Raw genomic sequence first — 20,435 nt, forward strand, 5'->3', positions numbered from 1 at the left:
ATAATATCTTTTTGATACCTTGTATTTACTGACGTTATTGTTTATTTGGTTATATGTTCTTCTGGTGCAAATGGACTTCTGCTCTTGTGATGATATACAAAGTACCACCCTGAGGAATATTGTCATTTACGATCAACTTTAAGTACTGAACACTTAATTGTCTGTCTCTGATCAATGATGAGCTGAAAATGCGAAATTTCATAAGCAGTATCTTGTGTAATTCAAGGTGAAGACTGAAAAGCTTCCTTGCTCATACTACTCTTTCTTTGACTCCCATGACAGTTTTATAGAGCTATTATCCAGAGGTTTATTGTTCACAGAACTTTCGAACTCCAGCTCATTAAAGGGTAACAGATCCAGTGAAATCTGGTCTCTTAGGGTGAAATCCTCACCTCACTGAGGTCAACAGCAAAGTCTCCATTGATTTCATATTGGCCAGGAGCAATTTCACAGCTCTGTGAAATATAGGAACCCTGAAATGTAGTCACTGGAACAGATTCTCTCTGACTTGCGCTCTACCGCACCCGCTTGCATGGCATGTAGGTTAGGGCAGAATTTAAGTTGTTAGTGGGCATCAGAAGCGAAAAGTTTTGGGTGCTGCACTTGGCCATCCTTTTACATGATATACTGAGAGTGAAGGAGTCCCCATATCAATGGGGATGATTTGAAAATTAGACCTCAAGCTAGCTATCCAATTTACTAGATTCAGAAAAATGAGGCACAGGTCCATATATTTTCCTGCAGCAAAAGAACTATCCGGTCCTAGGACCATCATTATATTTAATTTAAATGGCTTTCTGTCCTTATTCAATAGGATTGCATGAGCATAACTGAGAAAATGGCCCAATGTTAGTTTGTATTAATTAGCATCCTTGAACAAATGCCTCAGAGGAAAGAATGAAATAAAATATCTAAAAATATGTGGTTAATTCAGAAAGAAGGAACAAAAACCTGGGTTTCTGAAGCACTTGAACATTTTTGTTGCTGTTGTGCTACCCTCATTTCCATACGCTTCAGAAATCTGGTTTAAAGGAGCCAGAGCCAACGGGCTGAAATCACATCCTCACAAAAGTTTCTAACATAATTTACAGACTCAAAATTTAGCAGATAAGGTTCACATATGCAACTCAGTTTGAATTCCAAATCTCTTGAAGTTGTTAGACAATCAATTTTGCAATCACTAACAAAAATCAAACTGTGTCAGGAACAGATTCCAGAAATTGTGATGTGCAGTACCTTGCAAACAAATTCCAGAACAGGTGTGTAGCTGTTGTCTGAAATTCAGGTTCCTGCCCAGAGCATGCTTTTCAACCTCATAACTTATAGTACTCCATTTGTCGGGATAGGTTATTGTCAGGATAGAAATTAAGTATCATCAGTCTTTCATAATATGCTCCAAAATGCCGGTTTTATTTGTTGGAGTCCTCAAGCACCTCATTCTTGAAAGCTAACGGGTCAACAGCACAAGGATAAATTCAGAATAAATCAGTGCATAATGTCATTCTAGTCCATCTGCTTCCCTGCAATAGAAATAAACTGACAGACTGTCAATAATTTTGGTAGGAATTTGAGCAGAACCTTCATTTCTAGCCATTAAGTAAGGTACTTTGCAGAAATTTATAGTTTTAAAATGAAACTAAAAACTAGAGTTCCCAGAAAATTTTATATACATTTTTTAAAGTACAATTTTACAGAGAACTTCAGCAAGGCCAGAGAAGTTGTCTTCACAAGCAAACAATGAACAGTTTTTACTTCTAGACTTGTTTAGTGTAGATAGCCAGCAAACAAAAAGCTTGAATAACTTTTAACAAACTAGCTGGACTTCTCCCATTGTTTAGAATGTGTCACACCTGCAGAGAAAGAACAATATTTGGGTTTACAGAAGGAATACCTCTGTGCCATTTTATGCTGTAATTTGACACAATAGAGGATGACAGGCTGTATATGCTAGTGGTGTGCCCAGCTGACCTACCCAGGAAGTTTAATAACAAAGATGAACTAGACCTTTGAAACTGGGAGGAGGGCAACCACACCTGCTCTGAGCTCTGCAGGATGGATTGGTTTTGAAGCAGGAACAGATCAAAATAAATTCTTTTCCTGAAGTAACCCCAAACCCCGCTCCTACTTGTTTGCCTAACAGATAGAAGGAAGGGAGGATGGAAGGACAGACAGACAGGCGGATGGAATTATCTAAATTTAAGGCATGTATTCATGGGATCAGAAATGGGTCTTTCCAAACACAGTGTTTAAAAGTCACTATTGAGGGTAGAGGTAGACTGCAATTTTGCCGATTTTGTGTAGTCGTGAATCGGGTTTAAAAAAATCACTATGCTGGTGTAACATCAGAGTATCTCAAAATATATATATATGGAGGTCTTTGCATTTACTTTTTTGTTTCAGAATCTTCCTAGCATATTCTGCTTCACATTTTTATGATTATCTTCAAACATAAAGGAAAGAAGCGTATATTAAAAATACGACAACAGAAGCAGAGCTTCTCAGTCAATCAGTTGCTTGATGCTGACAGCTTGGGCTTCCAGAAAATCCTCCAATACCACCTAAGAAGCTCAGAGTTCACAACCAATATTGAAAGTGCTCCTCTCCGTTCCTTTTAAGTGATGTTTGTGGGGGAGTCTGTGGGTCTAGTATTCTCTCTCTGACTGACTGTGATTTATCTATTGACTCTCAGATGAGGCAGGGCTATTCAAACACTCCTCTCTCTGTTAGGATTATTCCCCTGAAGCCACACGGAAATTTTTATGGGGAACTTTTCTCTTTGCCCAAAGAAACCAAACAAAGATATGAGTTAACGTTCTTCTATCAGTATATCACAGTCTTGTTAGCCTACTCAGCTTGGCAAGACAACGATCGGCTATTGAAAGCCGTATGGTGAAAAAGCAGCTCCCAAGAGTTAACCCTTCTACATGCCTTTAATATTTCTTATCTATACTGTAGTTTCACTTTCTTAAGATTGTATTTGATTATGTATCTCATACTATCTTATACTATTGGCTAGCCGTTCAGTCATTAAAATCTATGTCAGTTTTACTTTAGCAACATTACCATGTTTACATTATTACTACAACTTAACTTTGCAGGTAGCCTAGCAAAATGCCGGATATTGAAATAAACTTGGAACAGTTTCTGTATTTCAAGCTAATAAGCTATCATATCTTTATGCTATATTCCCCAGTCAACGCAAAACCACTATAGACTCCTCTAGGTAAAAGTCTAGCTGCTCCATAGATCATCTTACACATAATTCAATCATTCATATAAAATAGGAAAATCCCTAATTAGCAAAGGTCCCAGGGGCTTTGATTCTCACTACTTGCATTAATGCATTATGGGAAACTTTATAGTGTCAACATTCCTCTAAGATTTTGAGGGCAAAATTAATCTGGTGAACTCCTTGCCATAATAAATTATTGAAGCAATCTGAATGGTAAGATTAAAAAAAAGTATTGAACGTATATATAACTGAGAATCACCCTGTATCTATTTTTGCACTATTTAGGAAGAAATGAAAGAGGTATTTGGCCTTGTGCCTTTTTTATTTTCTGAAACACAGCAGGACTAGGTGAAATGTTTTCATGAGTCAGTATGATTCATCTTTCAGAGAACCATATGAACACAGAAGATGCAAAAAGGTAGGATTGAATTAATAATTTTTGGCATGGCAAAAGAGTTAATAGTGAAGTAAAAAAGCCTCCTGTGCTGTTTAGAACATTTATTAATGATATGGTAAGCGGAGTCAGTTATGATGTAGCAAAAATTGTGGGGGAGATGGTTATGTAGGTCACTCAGGAGCCAAGATGACTATGAAGCTTTAGCTTTGAGGGTGAATGGGAGCACTATTACCCATGAGATTTTGACAAACACAAGGAAAAATATTGCTGCAAGGAAAAAACTCATTCACTCTTTCTAAGTTAGCACTGTTAGGACAAGGAAAAGACTTGGATTTTGCTGGAAACGGCTAAGATTAAGTCTCTTCATGGTACAGCTGCAATCAAAGAAAGGGCCACTAGTTATTAGGAGGTATTTTATATACAATATATTGTAACTGTATATTATATATATAGACACACAAATATATATATATATATACAAATATATATGCACATACACAATGAAGAAAAATATAAAAACTGTTATACTGTCACCAGTGAACAAGTGGATTAATAAGACATGGCGAGATTCTTTTATGAAGAGTGCTTTCAAAGACTGGGATTGAGTGGTTTTTTTTGTTTTGTTTTTTATTTTTAAGAGAGGAATAAGGAGTGATAAGTGTAGATGACAGAAGAAAACAGACAGAAAGATTTGGCTCTCCATGTTCCTGTCCCAAGAGGAGGATAATATTTACTGGAATAAAAAGGCAGGAAAGACAAAATAGATAAAAGAAATACCTTTTACCAAAATATGAGATTAGTCCATTTTGACCATGACTGCATGCAGATGCAGCAATTGTGAACTAATAGTATAAAAAGAATGGGGTGTTTATATGATTTATCATAATTATTAATTCCAACAGTTGTTAGAGTTTGGGAAGAATTTTCTTTTTTTCTACCTCAGGGGCTTCCATCAGTGTTAAATCTGGGTCAAAATTATGTGGAGAAACAATTCTTGAGGATTTCTGACCCTTTTGCTGAAGCCTCTTATATTTGCCCCTGCAGAGACAGGCTACTCAGTGGGTGGACCTTAGGTCTTACCCTGCAGGCCAGTTTTTGTGTTCCTATCAAAGTTCCTAAGACTTTATCTAAAGGATCATTAATTGACTTTCTACTAAAATCATTGAGTTTGGTCCATTTTAGTTGAAGTACAGAGGTTTTTCTGACTATAGAGAACTGAGCTACAGAAACCATTAGCACACTCTTATTTTAAAAAATCAAAGTTCCTGTAGTGGTAAGCTCAGAATCTCTTAAGCACAGGAGAATATAAACAACTAGAAAAATTGTCCAATGGCATGTCTGTCAATAAGAAAGTAGTATCACCAAGTCACCTCGAGAACAGTGCTGCATGCAGCCTAGCTGTGTTCAGCGATAAAGCAGGAGTTCCCACTGAGTTGTTATCTTCTCCTGGCAAACTACTCACAGAAGCCTCCTCCGTGCCCTGGCTGCCTACAGGTGCCTCCTCTTGTCCGTACTAATATTTTGATACACAATCCTGAGGCCTGGGAGGGCCAGCCACCCTTGACTTAGATGAACAAATAGCTCATTGGGGTAATGCAAGGAGCATGCAAGAACTCATGCAAGTAGCTTTTAAGCTGGACTACTTCACATTAATTTTCAAAATTTCTTTAAAATCCCTTATAGAGTTCTATACTTGGTGTTTTGGGGGAGAAGGTCTGCTTGTGTGTGATTTTTGGGAGGAGGAGTTATGTGTGTGGAGATGGTAAGAGAAAAGGAAATTGAGGCTCACAAAGACATTTCCAATTTTTTGTAAGTGACTAACTGCCTAGAGCTGCCTGGTACTGTGAAGTGAAATTAAAATGATCTGTGAATTACATCTTTCTCAGGGGAAACTTGTTATGCTCTTCTGGGGACACTGAGTGCTCCTAGAACAGCACCACTGATCCTGCAAGTGCTACAGCTGTCAGCTTCCTTTGGGGTGCACAGCCATGGACTAAAATGTATAGGGATATTACAGTTTGAATCATTTTGTAAACTCATATGATTACTATCAAAGAAGAATACAGTTACAAGATGTGGGAAGGAAAGTCGGTATTGATTTTCATGGAAAGTCCTTGAGATGAAGAGTATTTTCTAAAGGGCAGATTAACGGGAAGGAGGAGGCTGCCCTCAGAGGTTCTGTTAGTGGCTAAAGGAGAAGATCACAAGTTTCAAGTATAGTTGTCACAAAGCCAAAATTTGCGCCTCACTTTTGCCTCCGTAATGTGCCATGAACTGAACTGTTTATGAGCCCCCCTCCCCCCATCTTGTAATTGTAATCTAAGAGGGTGAAGTCTCCTCCACAGTGGCATTTGAGGACATTCTTGCTTGTTGGACAAAACTAAAAAAATTCAGCAGTTAAGAATGTACCCACTGCCACAGCAGCTGTCAAGTGGGCTATATAGATAATGACTTAATGAGTCTTCATTTTTGGAAGCAATTCCATTCTTCTATGCATACATGTTTGTGAAATGCATATTGGAAAAGATGTTTTATAATTTTCAATCCCTTTTAACAGAGGAAGAGACAGGTTTATGAGTCCAATCTGATAAATAATGGCTTGCAACTAGAAGCCACAAGATCGGTGAGTACTGTTTTCTTTGTGCGGGGCTGCTTTGTCTGAGAGTAGCTGGCCCTATTTGAGTAAGGAAACAGGATGTATGAATGTACTGTAACTTTTTTCGGCTCTCGATATAGGGTAACTGGGAAGGCTCACCTTTTTTCTGTCAGGGTCTCTTGTGATCTCATGCAAGATTCTTTAAACTTTGTGTCTCTTTCTTGCTCTACAAAATGAAACATGTAGAGTAGGAAGATTAAATAGTTCATGTTTGCTCTCAGCACCTGGAAGATAATAAAAAATTACTGGCTACATTCTGAGGACAGATTCTCTCCCTACATCTTGCTATCTAGGAAGCCAGTGGGTGTCAAGGGCACAATTCCCCTACCGAAAGAACACAGCAGGGCTCCCGTAAGTGACCCAGCTCCTCACAAGGCCTGGCACAGTGGAAGTAGTTGTAACCATCGTGCTTGGTATATCTGGAGCTACAATGTAGCCTGCAGGAAGTTCAAGAGAGCTATTATAGTGTACAACAGCTGCTGGAGCCGCAGACTCTTGCCCTGAGGGTTATTCAGCCCCCACAGTAGTTCAGAATCCAGGCAGAACAAAAATGGCATAAAGCCACTTTTCCTTCCTTTCCTGCAGGACTGCAGCTTTAGGGCTGGGTCTCCTGGGAGATGTACAAGACAATCTGTTCCAGTGTATATTTGTTATTATTCGGTAATTTAATGGGCTCTGGAACAAGAGTCATTTTGCCCCTTTCTCCCGGATTGGACTTGGAATCCATGACCTCACAACATTTATTAGATTTCTGCAGTGAGAGCTCTCATTGCACATCCAAGGATGCAGTCTGGCTCTTCAGATTCATAACAAATGAAAGGGAAACCGGCAAAGACTACCGAGAAAGACAGCACTGGGCACATTTGTTCCCAGCTGTATGCGCAATCTAGCAGCAGCATGTAGAGAGAACCCTGAGAGCTGGAGCTGCTGTCTCTAGCCTGCATAGCAGCTGTAGATCTCCTTCTCCCATTGACTCCCTGAATCTGTGAGCCTCAGCCACATGAAATTACATTATGCAGCTCACTGGCTCAGGAATATATCTCAGATTCATAACAAAGCTGGAAGTCTAACATGGAACTGTTGCTATACTTACATTTTTCAGTTTTCAATAATTCTGTAGTGCTTATGACTGAAAAGCTTTTGAAACTGGAAATTTCTTAAGTTTATATGAGCAATATCTGACAGATTTCATGTGGCTGAGACTGCACATCGTTCCCTTTCTCTCTCCCTATTCTCCATGCAAAACTGGGAATTCAGATTACCCAGAATCATCCACTGCAGGCTTCTGTCAAGTAACATAACCCTGGAGTGGTACTTGAACTGCTGGGGAGAGTCGCTTACAGCTCCAAAGCCACAGTTTGGCCAGCCAGTCTAGATATGCTCCTAATTAATCCATAAAGGGTAAGCTTTGTTAAACTTAACTTGCTTTCTAAAGTAGTCTGCAGAGATGTTAGCAGTAAAGAAACATTTAGCAGTCTTTTTTTTTCATACTATTCTCTCCTGAGTGTTTTCACCTTATGTCAGTACCTTTACAGAAGCTAATGATATACTTACTAAGATGGACAAAGAATGCAGCCTTCAATGGGTCATCTGAGCTTTAAAGAGAAAAAGAAATCTATGTAGTTTAAAAAGTGTTATGAAAAATGCTTTACTTTCATTTTCTTACACATATTTATTTTTAATATTCTCTCATTTTAGGTTTTGGATGAAAAACTTATTTTTGTAAAAGTGCATGCACCTTGGGAAGTGCTGTGCACATATGCTGAGGTTATGCACATCAAATTGCCTCTGCAGCCCAATGACCTGAAAACCCGAGATTCAGCTTTCAACTGGTTTAGTAGACTGTTCAGAGTGGATGAAAATATCATTAAACCCGAGCAGGAGTTTTTCACTGCCCCTTTTGAAAAGGAACATTTGTCCAACTTTTATATTCAAGACAAAGATACATTTTTCAATCCTGCAACTAGAAGCCGAATTGTAAGTACATAGAATATTTCTAGCCTTTAATCTTAGAAAGAAAAGGTTATTATAATTAGATCAGTGCAATTACCTTTATGAAAGCATACTGAAATATTAGAAATATTTGGGAGGCAATAGTTCTGTGCCATTTGTGAAACAGACTGGACAATCTAGAAGGAAGGCATTCCATAACTTTATCCTATCATTCCACCTGAATACAAGCTCAGATTTAAAGGGAAGATTTGAGTGGTTCATACGCCTTGTACCATATAATTTTGCCTACACGGCTAGCCCTTTTCTAACTCAATTATATGTTGAAACAGATATCGTTCTGTATGATTACTTGCAGGTTGCAAGAGACACAAAGCATTTTGTGTGTTTCAGGTTCATTTTATCCTATCCCGTGTGGAATATGCAACTAAAAACAATGTGAAAAAGTTTGGCATTAACAAATTACTGGATGCTGGAATCTACAAAGCAGCTTTTCCCCTTCATGATGTAAGTCCAGTGCTTATAATAGTTATCTAATTAGAAGTAGATGTATGGAGCTTAAGAGAACGTGTGTGTTTTTTTAGAGCGGAAGATACAAGCACTATTGGTTGTCCTTCTCCTTGCCTGCTTAGGCAAGGAGATTTTTTTCCCCAAACGCATTTGTTTTTTTCAAGAAAATGTAGATCTTTGTCAAAAAAAGGATGCTCCACAACTGAAAAACAATGTATTTCATTTAGGAGATGTTAATCTTGTATTCCCTGGGAGATGTAGTTCAGTAAAGTGCCTGGCCAGTAGAGGAAACTGAGGGTACCTGAGTAGTAGTAGTTCCCATGACACACTCTGTCATAATTTCTAAATCAGAGTTTTAGCATAGTTCCTTTTATTAGTATTCAAATTTTCAGTATTAAAATTCCTATCAATTATCAAAATTTTCAATAGAGGTGTAGAATGCAAATCTCATTTTAGGCTGTGTTACAGTCTTACAGAATGAGATACGTTTTCAAAGTTTCCAAACATTGTCGCAGTATCTATCTGCAGTAAAACTCTTTTGCAGGAAGGCTCTGTAGGGCCAGTACAACACTTTAGCAGATGATGTCAGAGTCATATGGAAATATACTTAACAGGGGCGAATTGAACCTTAAAATAATAAAATGCAGCTTTTGTAGTTACATTTCTGAGATAATCTTTTTATTTTTAAGTTATATCATTTAAGGAAGAAAACTATATTAGAATTGTTTTCCGTATAAAGGCTAGTAATAGCACAGAAAAAGAAAATGAAGAAGAAAAAAAAAACAGATTTCAGAGTATTTGACTAAGGAAAAAACCCAGGGTGAGGCTGCAAATGGGATACAGTAAGCAGAGACTGTGATCTGATTTTCTGTATTATATCTACACCCGCACACCTTCAACCCCATCAAAACCACTGTTTTGTATCTAAGGTGTGTTCTGTTGAAAAATGATTAAGAAAATGGGAGATTAAGAAAATGGGTAACTACTTGAGATATTTGGACTCTACTACTTAAAATATTCAGGAGGCCTCCAAAGATTTCAATAAAATGTTTAAGTCAGAATCAAGACAAATTATGCTTCTTGTGAGTAACCCCAAGCTTTACAGGACAGAATAAATAAAATTCATGACTGTCTGTTATAAGTGGGTAAGCGGTTTTCTTTTAAAGATTTAAAACCTGCCTTGCAGGCTATTTCTGTCATGGCACGGGGAATTTGAACTCAGTATGCCTGATAATTAACGACTGTCTCTTCATACAATTAAAAATCTTTATCACCCCTTCTCTGAAAATCAAGAAGAGCCAGTAGATTTCTACAGATGTCACTTGTCTTGTTGCACCACAGATTGAGAATGGAAAATTCCATCAAATAAAATAGGTTTTATTGAAATAGGTTTTCAAACAACCTAGTAAAAAACACATGCATTATCTCAATGTGAGCTCTCTTAAATTTAAAACAGAGACTAGAAGCCCTGTATTTATCCTCCAGACTTTCCACTCTTCATTCCAGTACAATATAGTCCTGAAGCAAAGCATTTTTGCGTGTTACAGCTACTTAAAATCCATTTTAATTTAGTCCTGTTCTTTAGTTAGAATGGATCCTTTTCTATTTCTATTCTTAAGTGTCAAGGCACTGACATGTACTTAGATTTAAGTGTATGATTAGTGTCTATTATTTTTGGCTCACATACGTTAAATTAAGTGCTCGCTTTAGTATTCATTGCCTTTCTGACAACCTTCTGCCCTGAATCCTGACACGCTTTCAGAGTTGCCCTCCTGCTCCTTTCTCTGGCTTGCAGTGAGACTGGGTAAAAAGGCTATTCCACGGTTTCGTGACTTAGGGTCTGGGGAGATGACAGTTGATCTATGCTGGTTAGATTAATTTATCTTCTTCCCATGCTCTTTCTTGCATTTTCTTGCTCTTTTTTTCTTTTGCAGTCTAGTTTCAGGCACCTGTCAACTGATCCTGACTGTCCAAGTGAACGATATCTTCTCTACAAAGAATGGGCTCACCCTAAAAACATTTTCAAACTGCAGCCCTTGGATTTTATCAGGTTGGTGTAACTAGGGCTGGACTAATGCAGAGGAACCTAGGAACTTACATAACAGGTCTGGTTTTGAGGATATGAGAGACACAGCTCAATTCCAAGGGCAGATATGTACACCCATATCAGACCATGCATGGGAGCATCCTTTGAGCTTGATTTTATGACAAACCGATTCATGAAAAGGCAATCAGTTAAAATTTTTCGTTGCAAAGAATCATCTTCCTCTCTTTTTCCTTTCTTTTTTTTTCTGTTCCTATCCTCTCATACAAGCATAAAAGTGGCAATAGCAGTACCTAGAAATAATCAGCAGTAACATTTCTGCAATCCTAAGCTCAAACCAGAGGAATATGACAATGAGGGCTGGTGCAAAATGTGTGAAATGAAGAGCCATTTGAAACAGAAATGTGAATGTATGTGCATTTCAAAAGAAACCTTTCCCCTCCACAGGAAATATTATGGAGAGAAAATTGGAATCTATTTTGCTTGGCTGGGGTTTTACACTAATATGCTGATCGTGGCTGCAGTTGTAGGAGTTGGCTGTTTTCTGTATGGATGTCTGACAAAGGACAACTGCACATGGAGGTATCTGGTCATGCCTACTTTAATATTGCACTCAATTTTGATCAGTCCCCTAATGTACAGAGTTTGCAAGACATTGCATAATAAAGTCAGAGGCAAAATGAAAGAGCCTGAGAACAACAACAGTCATTAATTTGAAGGTAAAGGCATAACATATGGGATAAAAGAGTAATAAATATCCAGGAACCATTACAATAATAGACATTTAAGAGTTTGCTGTTTAATCATTTTCTTCATCCTTTGCGCTAAGTTCACCACACCTAGTGTAGAAAAACAAAGAAAAGAGCGAAAATCAGCTTTCAGTACAAATTGGTGTAACACATCCTTTTCAGTATCGTAACCTGAAGGGATGTATCCAGAGAGCCTGATAAAACCACCAAACTTGGTTTTCTGTAGTTCAAGAGAAGTGAACATGAAGAGCAACAGCATAGTGGGCTCCAGCTGCCCAGGATATGTTGGAAAGAGAAACTGGCAAAGTCATGACACGGATTCCCTTATTAGAGCATGACAGAATTCAAATTAAAAACACCTGAGTCATTGAGCAATGTTCTCTACAGGCTATCACGTTTTAAAGTCCCCTTCCAGAAGGGTGTTTATCCTTATTAAACATGATGAAGGGCTGTTCCAGAGCTCCACTCCTGTGTTGGCTGGACCCAAGCTGATTCATGACCAATTTATAGCCATTTAGTCTGATGCCAGAATTATCTTTCAGATAAATAATTCATCTTTCTTCCTAGTGTTTACCTAGCTGATGTATTTATAGACAGCAAGTACATCACCTTTCAACCTCTACTGTGCTGGGTTAAATAAGCCCAACTGTTTTGCCTTCTCTTAGGAGACAGTTTTGCCATACCTCTTATCACCCTACTAGCCCTCCCTTTCCATGTTGATCCTCTTTAGAAGACCACAGAGACTATGTAGCTGTTTTAGATCTGCTGCTGTTCTGCATTCTGGTAGGCAGTGTTCCTCTCCCTTCCCCTGGGACCTGCTGTTGTAGCTGGTGTGAGCATGCAGGTGTGGGTTTCCTGTTGAGGAGTGCCAGATGAACTAAGACCTTGGAAGAGCTGTTTTATTTTTAGTGCAAGCAGTTTTGAGAATTACTATGAAGTATATGGGCAGAAATTATTTTCCCTCCATGTCATCCATTTTTGAGATGAGGGATAAGAATGGAAATGGGGAGTGTTGAGGGAGTGGGGAAAATTCTTGAGAGTAGATCACTGGTAAATTGTTTCTCAGTTCCTTGAGATTATTGCACTGTCTTCACATGTGAAAAAGGACTTCAGGGGTTAGTGTTGGTGAGTGACTGACTAGTTTTCTTTTTAGCCAAGAAGTATGTGATCCCAACATAGGAGGTAATATCATAATGTGTCCTCAATGTGATAAAGTATGTACCTACTGGAACCTCACCATCACTTGTGAATCGTCCAAGGTAACTAAATTTACAGCTTATAGACCTGCTATTGAACTTCACTTGCACTTTGTTTAGTACCTACTACGTATAAAACAGTGTTGTTCCTCCAGTAGTGTCCTACTGTAAAACTGTGAAAATAGTTGGGCTTTTTGGTTCAAGGGCTGAAGGTTGAAAAGTAAAAACAGCACTAATAATAATTGCTTCACTTTGATCTAAAATTAAAAGAAAAAGAGGTTTTTTTTATTTCAGATTGCCCCCAAATATTTGATACTGGGCTAAACAGAAATTTTGTTTGATCCAAAATGAAATATTTTGTCTTCATTTTGGGGTACTTCTTTCCTTTTTGAAAAAAGTTCAGTTACGAAAGTCTTGATTGAAAGTTAAACAATTTTACTTAAGAAACATTTTTAAAAGTTTTAATATTTCTGAGCTCTCGTGCCTCCCTCCCCAAACAAATTAGCTGAATCTGTACCTTGAATTTGGCCTGAGTTGTCAAGAAGAAGGTAGATACATGGGGAGGCTGATGTTAGCCATGACAGAAGGCGTGCTGGGTTCCTGCTCTGAATTCCTGTCTAGCAGAACCTATCTGTCTTTCTCCATTAACTTGCCTCACTAGGCTGATGTTAGCCTTTGGTCATTCCTTTCCATAGATTCAGTCACTCCAAAATTGCAATTTTTCAGCTATTCATGAAAAATATTTTGCCCAGCTTTAATGAATTATATTACTTCAGCCCACTTAAGATAAAGGGTAGGAAAAAAAGAGAATATAGGGAAAAGGATATGGTGGAAAGAAAATGCAAATTGTGATCACAGAGCTATCTCATCAAAATATGTTCTTACTAAATAGCTTGATTTGTTGTCATCTGACTCATGAGAACCAGATGTGTTCATTGCCTTTTTGTGGCTGTATTAAAAATATGTAACTGTCGAGTACCGAGTTCCAAGACTAGAAGCGCTAGTTTTTCCTCTTCCTATGCAACGGATGGAAGGAATTTTGGTGCTATACTGTTTTACTATCCTTTTTCTGCATATTTGCCTTATACAGTTGATGCCAGTTTTTGCAGTTAATTTCCATAATTTACTGAAAGGTACACAGAGTGAAATTGGGGGAACACTATCAGTAAAGAGTGTTTATTAAACTACAAGAGAGCTAAAACTCAAGATGTTCAGTAAGAAACTTCTATTCTTGGTCAGTTTAAGCTGGGACTTATTTTAAGACTTTTTTTCTTTTCAATTTTTTCCAGAAACTCTGTATATTTGATAGCTTTGGAACATTGGTGTTTGCAGTATTTATGGGAATATGGGGTAAGTCAATTTCAACAACTGCGGTTTGTCATCTAATTTTGGCCAAGCCTAAAGCATCAGCCAAGAAAACATGGACAAATTTACAACTACTTCATTTTCTAATAGTCAGCAATAGTAGAATAGTAGAATAGTAGCAATAGTAGGAAACATATGCATTCACAGTAAACTCTTTTTAGCATCATAAGAAAACAAAAAATGTAGAACTTAAAGGAACAGGTGAGAATGTTGCTCTTCAGTTTCATCCGACTTGGAGAAAAGTAAGAGAGAAGTGATTAGAGCTTCCTCATGTTCATCCAGCAGGATCCACACACTTAAGTATCTCTGGCAAAGGAGCTGTTTTGCTCCAGAGAGTCTTGGAGTTGTTTGTGCCTACTAACAGCTGTGTGACTGTGCAAGGCAGTGGAAAAATACAGTCATTTATTATATTTTCCAGTAATCTTTTGCTCCTGTCTTCATTTAAGAAACTGATTTGGTAAAAATGCAGTAATTGCAAGCACTAGAGATGTCTTGTAGAAGAAAAATGTATATGAAACCAGGATATTTCCTCTGGGTGAAACCACTTAGAACTGGATTCAAGGGATTATGCAAAGTTTATTTTTGCAGAAACAGTTTCATTTGTTCGTATTAGGAACTTTGTTAAATGGCTTTTATTGCACTGTCTCATCCAGAAATTTCCAAAAATAAGTTGTATGTTAGGTCTGTATACAGGATACTGTAGAGAAAATAACTGATACAAAATTTTGAGTTTGCATGTAGGCTAAGAGTATTTAAATTACTTTTTTTTGTAAAACACATTGTATTTTGATCTTCCTATAATGACTTAACATGCTTTAAAGTACCTATATCTTTAAAGAATTATTAGATGAAAGATATAATTTCTAAAAGGTTCTTTCAAAATATATACTAAAATCAACATACCAGCAGGAAATTCTCTAAAAAAATTAGGACAGCTTGTAATGTAGTCTTCTAATGTAATCTTTTTCTGTCATCTGAATAGTTAATTTTTTTGTAATTTGCTTTTTAATTAAAAATGGTGTTTCCTGTTTTGAAGAACGATTCCAAGAGGATTATTTGCAAAGTTAAACTGCATAGTTATAGCGATGGCTGCAAGGTCTATTAGTAACCTCATCATAAGTCCAGTATATAAAGAGGTGAATTGTATTTCACTACTTCAGTCAAAATTGTACTGAATCCAAATGACCCGTGATCCTGGTACAATTTCAACTGTAATTTTCATCCAGCTCTAATACTTTTGTAGACTTACTAATTATGTTTTTTTTCTATATTCCCTTCAAATATTTTGAAGCATTATAAAATATCTGTGAATTTTTCCTCAGGAATTAACGCTCTAGATCAGAGCCTCTGCCAATGCTGCTGTGATGGCATGGCTAGATTAGCAGAGCTCCTGGACAAGAAGCAGCTTCCACTTCACTTGCTGCCATCTCTGGATCCCCTCCCCACACAAGATCAGTTAAACAAAGAAATTTCTCTAGTAGAGGGATTTATTTTGCAGTCTTTGATAACACAGCTTAGGAGGCAGAGCTGCCTAGGCCATATCTGGGTGGCAAGGTTGAGAGACATGCTGAAGGGAGCACTGCAATTCCTATGTGAGATGAAATTAGCACTTGAATCTCCTGATTCTGGAACTTCATTTGTTTTCCTCTGCTAAAAAAAAAAGGCTTTTCAAAATAAAAGGAGAATGTTAAATGCAGCAGCATCTCCTTCCCTATTCTGAAAGATGCAATACAGCTGCTAGGTTGTTTTAGCTAGCAGGAGCGGTTTTCTGTGTCATGGGGCTGTCCGAATGTTATGTGCCCTTCTTCTGCTGTTAGCGTAGAGGCTATCACAGAAGGAGGCCCTGCACTTTAGGACTCCCAGCTGCAAAAGGCTCTGGGAACAGATCAGTATAATACTGTTTCCTGTGATTTGTGCTGGGGCCCCAACCAGCAGTTAGAGGTTCATGCAAGAGCCTAATCTCCTTGCTCTGCAGGCAGAGGCAGTTGTGATCCTCTGGCCCGCTGCTTGGAATGGTGTTTGTGTTTCCCAGCATGAAGCAGCAGAGAAATGCCTGTGAAAGAGACTCTGGAACCGGAGCAGAAGGATTTCCTGAGGTTTTGCCTATATACAGATGCCAAGGTCACCTCACAGCCCATGGTGTTTTCTGGTTTTTAAATGCTTTGGTTTGGGATTTGTTGACCACACCTGATTTTGGAAATAAACTTTAATATTTGGACCTGTAAATGCATGCCATCAATGTTCCATCATTCAGGATGAGGGGCTGAACTAATAAAAAAGCCGCTTTCAGAGTCAATTACTCCCAGATGATGGGAGTAATGGGGAGTGCAGTGAAGAGATACTAACTCCTCCTGGAGGCAGTCCTGCAGAGCCACACCACTCATTTAATCTGTAGGTGCACTAACTTCAGCAGTAAAGCGTCACAGCACACTGGGGAACATAGTACTGACACCACGGTCCTCAGCTTCTGCCAGTCTTCTCAGGTGCGTATATCAGTACCTCTGCTGCCAGGTCTACCTGTGTCATGTACCAGGCCAAGCTAATGAGTTTGACTGGATTGATGTCTATCCAGCATCACTCAGGCATCTGCACACCTGGTTTCCTAGTGCTCTCAGTTCTAGGAGCACAACCCAGGGAAACTGCTGGCCTAGCCCAGAAACCAGGGTTTCTTAGCCCCTGCACCATGCCATGGAAAAAGAGCTGCAGTCCCTTCAGATTAATGCTAGCAGAGGAGGAAAAACAGCTGTGTTTAAGCAGCTCTACACATGAGCTTCTCCTGTGGCAATTTTCAACATGCAGAGTTTTTGTTTTCTAGACATACTGCACTCTCCAGCATTTTATCTTTAACCATCCAAACAAATTGCTTTCTTATGCATCCCATGATTAACTTTTTCAAAAACAGTCTGTAACGTAAAATCTAAACTGTTCATACTCTAGCCTTAAACTAGTGAGCCACGTAGCGCAGGGGATCAAGCAATATCTGACACTCAGACAATAGTGCTGACTTTATCTTTTGTATAGTTACCTTGTTTTTGGAGTTTTGGAAGCGAAGGCAGGCAGAACTGGAGTACGAATGGGACACAGTTGAATACTTAGAGCAGGAAGAACAAATTCGCCCAGAATACGAAGCACGATGCACTCGTGTAGTAATGAATGAAATCACACAGGTAAGGAATATTTTGATAACTGGTCATAGCTACTGCAATAGACATGTTTTGAAAGGACACTGTAAAAATTGTGAATTTGCATTGGATTTGTTTAAATCAACCGTGCTTCAAAGAGAGCTGAAAAGCTGTCCTGAAAATATTGAACTTCTTGGAGGCTCCTTGAGGCTCCTCTGGCATAAGTGAACAAAACCAGGCATCGTACCTGACTTAGGAGACTAGCTCTACCTTACTAAATCCACCAAGTAATTATTCTGTGTTACTTCCAGAAGCCAAGATCACAGAGCATGTGCTATCTTTGCCTAAGAATGCATCAGAAAAACAAGGTGAAAGGGAGGAAAAGATGTTGCATTAAACATAATGCCAAGACTTTTTTTTTTAACCAAAGGCGTTTCTGTTTGAAAGATGTATAAATAGGTACTGTTGCCAAGTGCATGTGGATGCAATTATGATTAATAACAGCAAACTCACAGGGACAGGGATAATCCTCATTTCAATGAAAGAGGATTCATATTTATGAGGATCTTAGTTTAGATCTCTGTTTATTATACACTTTTGTGTAGCTTTAGCTTCTGTGGCGCACTCCAGCTCAGCTTCACTTTTTTATTATTCTGTGTTAACTCTAGCATTTATTTGATCATTTGCATTGCATCCACATTCCATCCACATGATACTAGTGTTTATTAGAGGCCACTTGAAAAGTTTCAAAATTAACTGGCATAGTTGAAACTATCCTATATCTGGTACTGTCGAAATAGAGGGAGGCATTTTTCCAGGGAGATTTGTCCCAGTTGTCCCAAGGGGGTAAACTAAGAAATGCAGAGGCTAAGTCCCAGAATTTTAGTGCCTGCTAATTTTTACTGATGGGATGTGAAAGCCAAGGCCATCTTGGACGCCATGGCCAGCCAAGAAGGATGAGTCCATTCCAAAGGACTGTGCACCCTATCATAAGTGAAGTCACTAAGAGATGAGGACACTCAGCCTCTCTGGAAATCATTTTTATCTTAGAACGGGCACCAAAAAAGACACCCTGAATCAGGGAATAATTTTTTAAAATCATGGATCAATGTGAGTTTCCAGGATGACAAAGCAGGAAAGGAAACAGAAGCAGGGAGTTGCTCTCAGTCTCATAACGTGTTACTTGGATCACACACAAAAAATATGAAAAAAAAGACTGGATGCAGGCTTAATCTCTTTCTAAATCTTTTGCAGCAAGAAGAACATGTGCCATACACTGCCTGTGGCAAATGCATGCGTATGACTTTTTGTACAAGTGCAGTCTTATTCTGGGTAAAGTTCTCCTCTTATTCTTTCACCTTATGAATTCAGTTCTCTAGTAGATGTCTAAAAAAGCTTCTCCTGAACTTTACTAAAGATAACAAAGGAAAGGAATGGGTTTAGCTGGATTTCAATCTGATGCTTAATCCAAGCCCATAAAGTCAGCATCCACATGGACAAGGTAGTCACAGTCACCAGATACTCATTACAATACACAAGGGAGACGCTAGTCTATAGAAAATAGGTAGCAAAATATCCTGTAGCTGTAGCCTGTAAGCAACGCTCGAAAATGTAGTTCATTAGCTTCTCCCTCATTATTTTAAGATCGATGCCTTTGCTTCTAGGAGGAGTAGGGGACAGATTTTTTTTTACACGCTCTCCTCACTGCTAGTTTCTCTCCTACTTGTGCCAGCCATTTGGTTCAATATTGTGTCTCACACTACTGGGCATCTTTCAGGTCTTTTGTTTCACTTAAAAGAGCAAAGCTGGGAGCTCTTTAATCTTCCAGTGCTGCTGTTTTAATTAAAACTAAAACTTGAAAGAAGTCCAGTCATCCATGAAACAATATGTAACATGGTGAGCAGGCCCAGAGAAACCTTGAAAAGCTCAGTGTTTTACTAAGCGGCATGTTCTCCTAGCCTGTAGCACAAACAGGAGCTGGAAAAGAACTCATCCTAGATAATAGGAGACAATGACAGAAGTGAGATAGAGTGGTAGCTGGCAGCCCGGGAGGGGTTTGAAGTTAAGCGTCTGAAGCACAACCAAAAGAGTACTGGCTGGCTGCTGTATTGAACTAATCAGAACTTCAGGCTGAAGGGAAGAGCATAGTGTGCATAGCATTACTATGCATAGTGTGTGGAGGGTGGTGAATTCATGGCAGTTTACAGAGACAGTAAAAAAAAAAGAAAAAAAAAATCCTGGCCCTGAGAAATTTAATCTGAACAATAGCTAAACACTAGCAACAAATAAAATCAGAAAGAGAAGCAAAGATGACAAGCAAAATGGGATGCGTGGAACATTATTACAACTCTTGCAGATCACATGATTTGGCTTAAAACTTGCCCATTTCTTTGAGGGGCCCATATTCTGTAATATTATCACGTGAAAGAGAAGATACAGCCTTCATCATCAGTGCAGACCTGCTAGTACATTTGTCATCCTGCCAATAGCCCAGTGTCAAAAGAGGGAGATTCCTTCCTAACTACCGGATACATCACATGCCTTGAGGCATAAGACCTGTTTACCCATCTCATTATCTTAGCTAGCATAGCTGCAAACCTTGTTATTAATCATAAAACAGACCATCTCTTTTCTTTTCTACAGATTGACTATGCTGCACAAAAAATACTTTTATGGATTCTAAATTTACTGCCTTCTATCTTATTTGAGCATCCTTTTGCACTCATGTGATGGAATAAAAGGCCCATGATCTATTTCCTTTGGTCTGTTGTGAAATGTGTTTCAAATTCGCTGCCTTTCCCAAAGCCAATGGCTCAACATTAACACATTTCTTATATTCTCTTGGCAGATTCTTTTGATTATTGCTTCCGTTATTGGAGTCATTGTCTACAGACTCTCAGTTTTCCTGGTGTTTTCTGCAACATTGTCACAGCACATTACTGGGACGCAATCCGCAATTCGCAAGTACCTAACTCCACAAACAGCTACTTCAATAACTGCTTCAATCATCAGCTTTATAGTCATTATGACTCTGAACATCATCTATGAGAAAGTGGCAATCATGATTACTGACTTTGGTATGCCTCTGTTGTACCTCAAACAGAAACCTTATGTAAAATAGTAAGAAAAAATAGCATTTACACGTATAATAAGAATTCCAATAAATGAATACCTGTACCACATACTTCAGAGTTTTCCAACCAAATCATGTGAT

General features: G+C 38.5%; 1 protein-coding gene across 3 annotated transcripts in view; it reads left to right on the forward strand.

The window, feature by feature from the left end:
- ANO6 (anoctamin 6) overlaps positions 1-20,435 on the forward strand; it is an 80,913-nt gene that overhangs the window by 46,154 nt on the left and 14,324 nt on the right. For all 3 annotated transcript variants that reach the window (XM_068933874.1, XM_068933867.1, XM_068933858.1), the window contains 10 exons: positions 6,187-6,252; positions 7,984-8,262; positions 8,629-8,742; positions 10,680-10,795; positions 11,237-11,371; positions 12,692-12,797; positions 14,024-14,084; positions 17,121-17,266; positions 18,476-18,553; positions 20,070-20,298. In XM_068933874.1, the coding sequence (XP_068789975.1) occupies positions 6,187-6,252; positions 7,984-8,262; positions 8,629-8,742; positions 10,680-10,795; positions 11,237-11,371; positions 12,692-12,797; positions 14,024-14,084; positions 17,121-17,266; positions 18,476-18,553; positions 20,070-20,298 (1,330 nt within the window). The remainder of the gene's footprint in view (positions 1-6,186; positions 6,253-7,983; positions 8,263-8,628; positions 8,743-10,679; positions 10,796-11,236; positions 11,372-12,691; positions 12,798-14,023; positions 14,085-17,120; positions 17,267-18,475; positions 18,554-20,069; positions 20,299-20,435) is intronic.

Source organism: Struthio camelus, chromosome 1 (assembly GCF_040807025.1).
Source record: "Struthio camelus isolate bStrCam1 chromosome 1, bStrCam1.hap1, whole genome shotgun sequence".
Classification (NCBI taxonomy): Eukaryota; Metazoa; Chordata; class Aves; order Struthioniformes; family Struthionidae; genus Struthio; species Struthio camelus.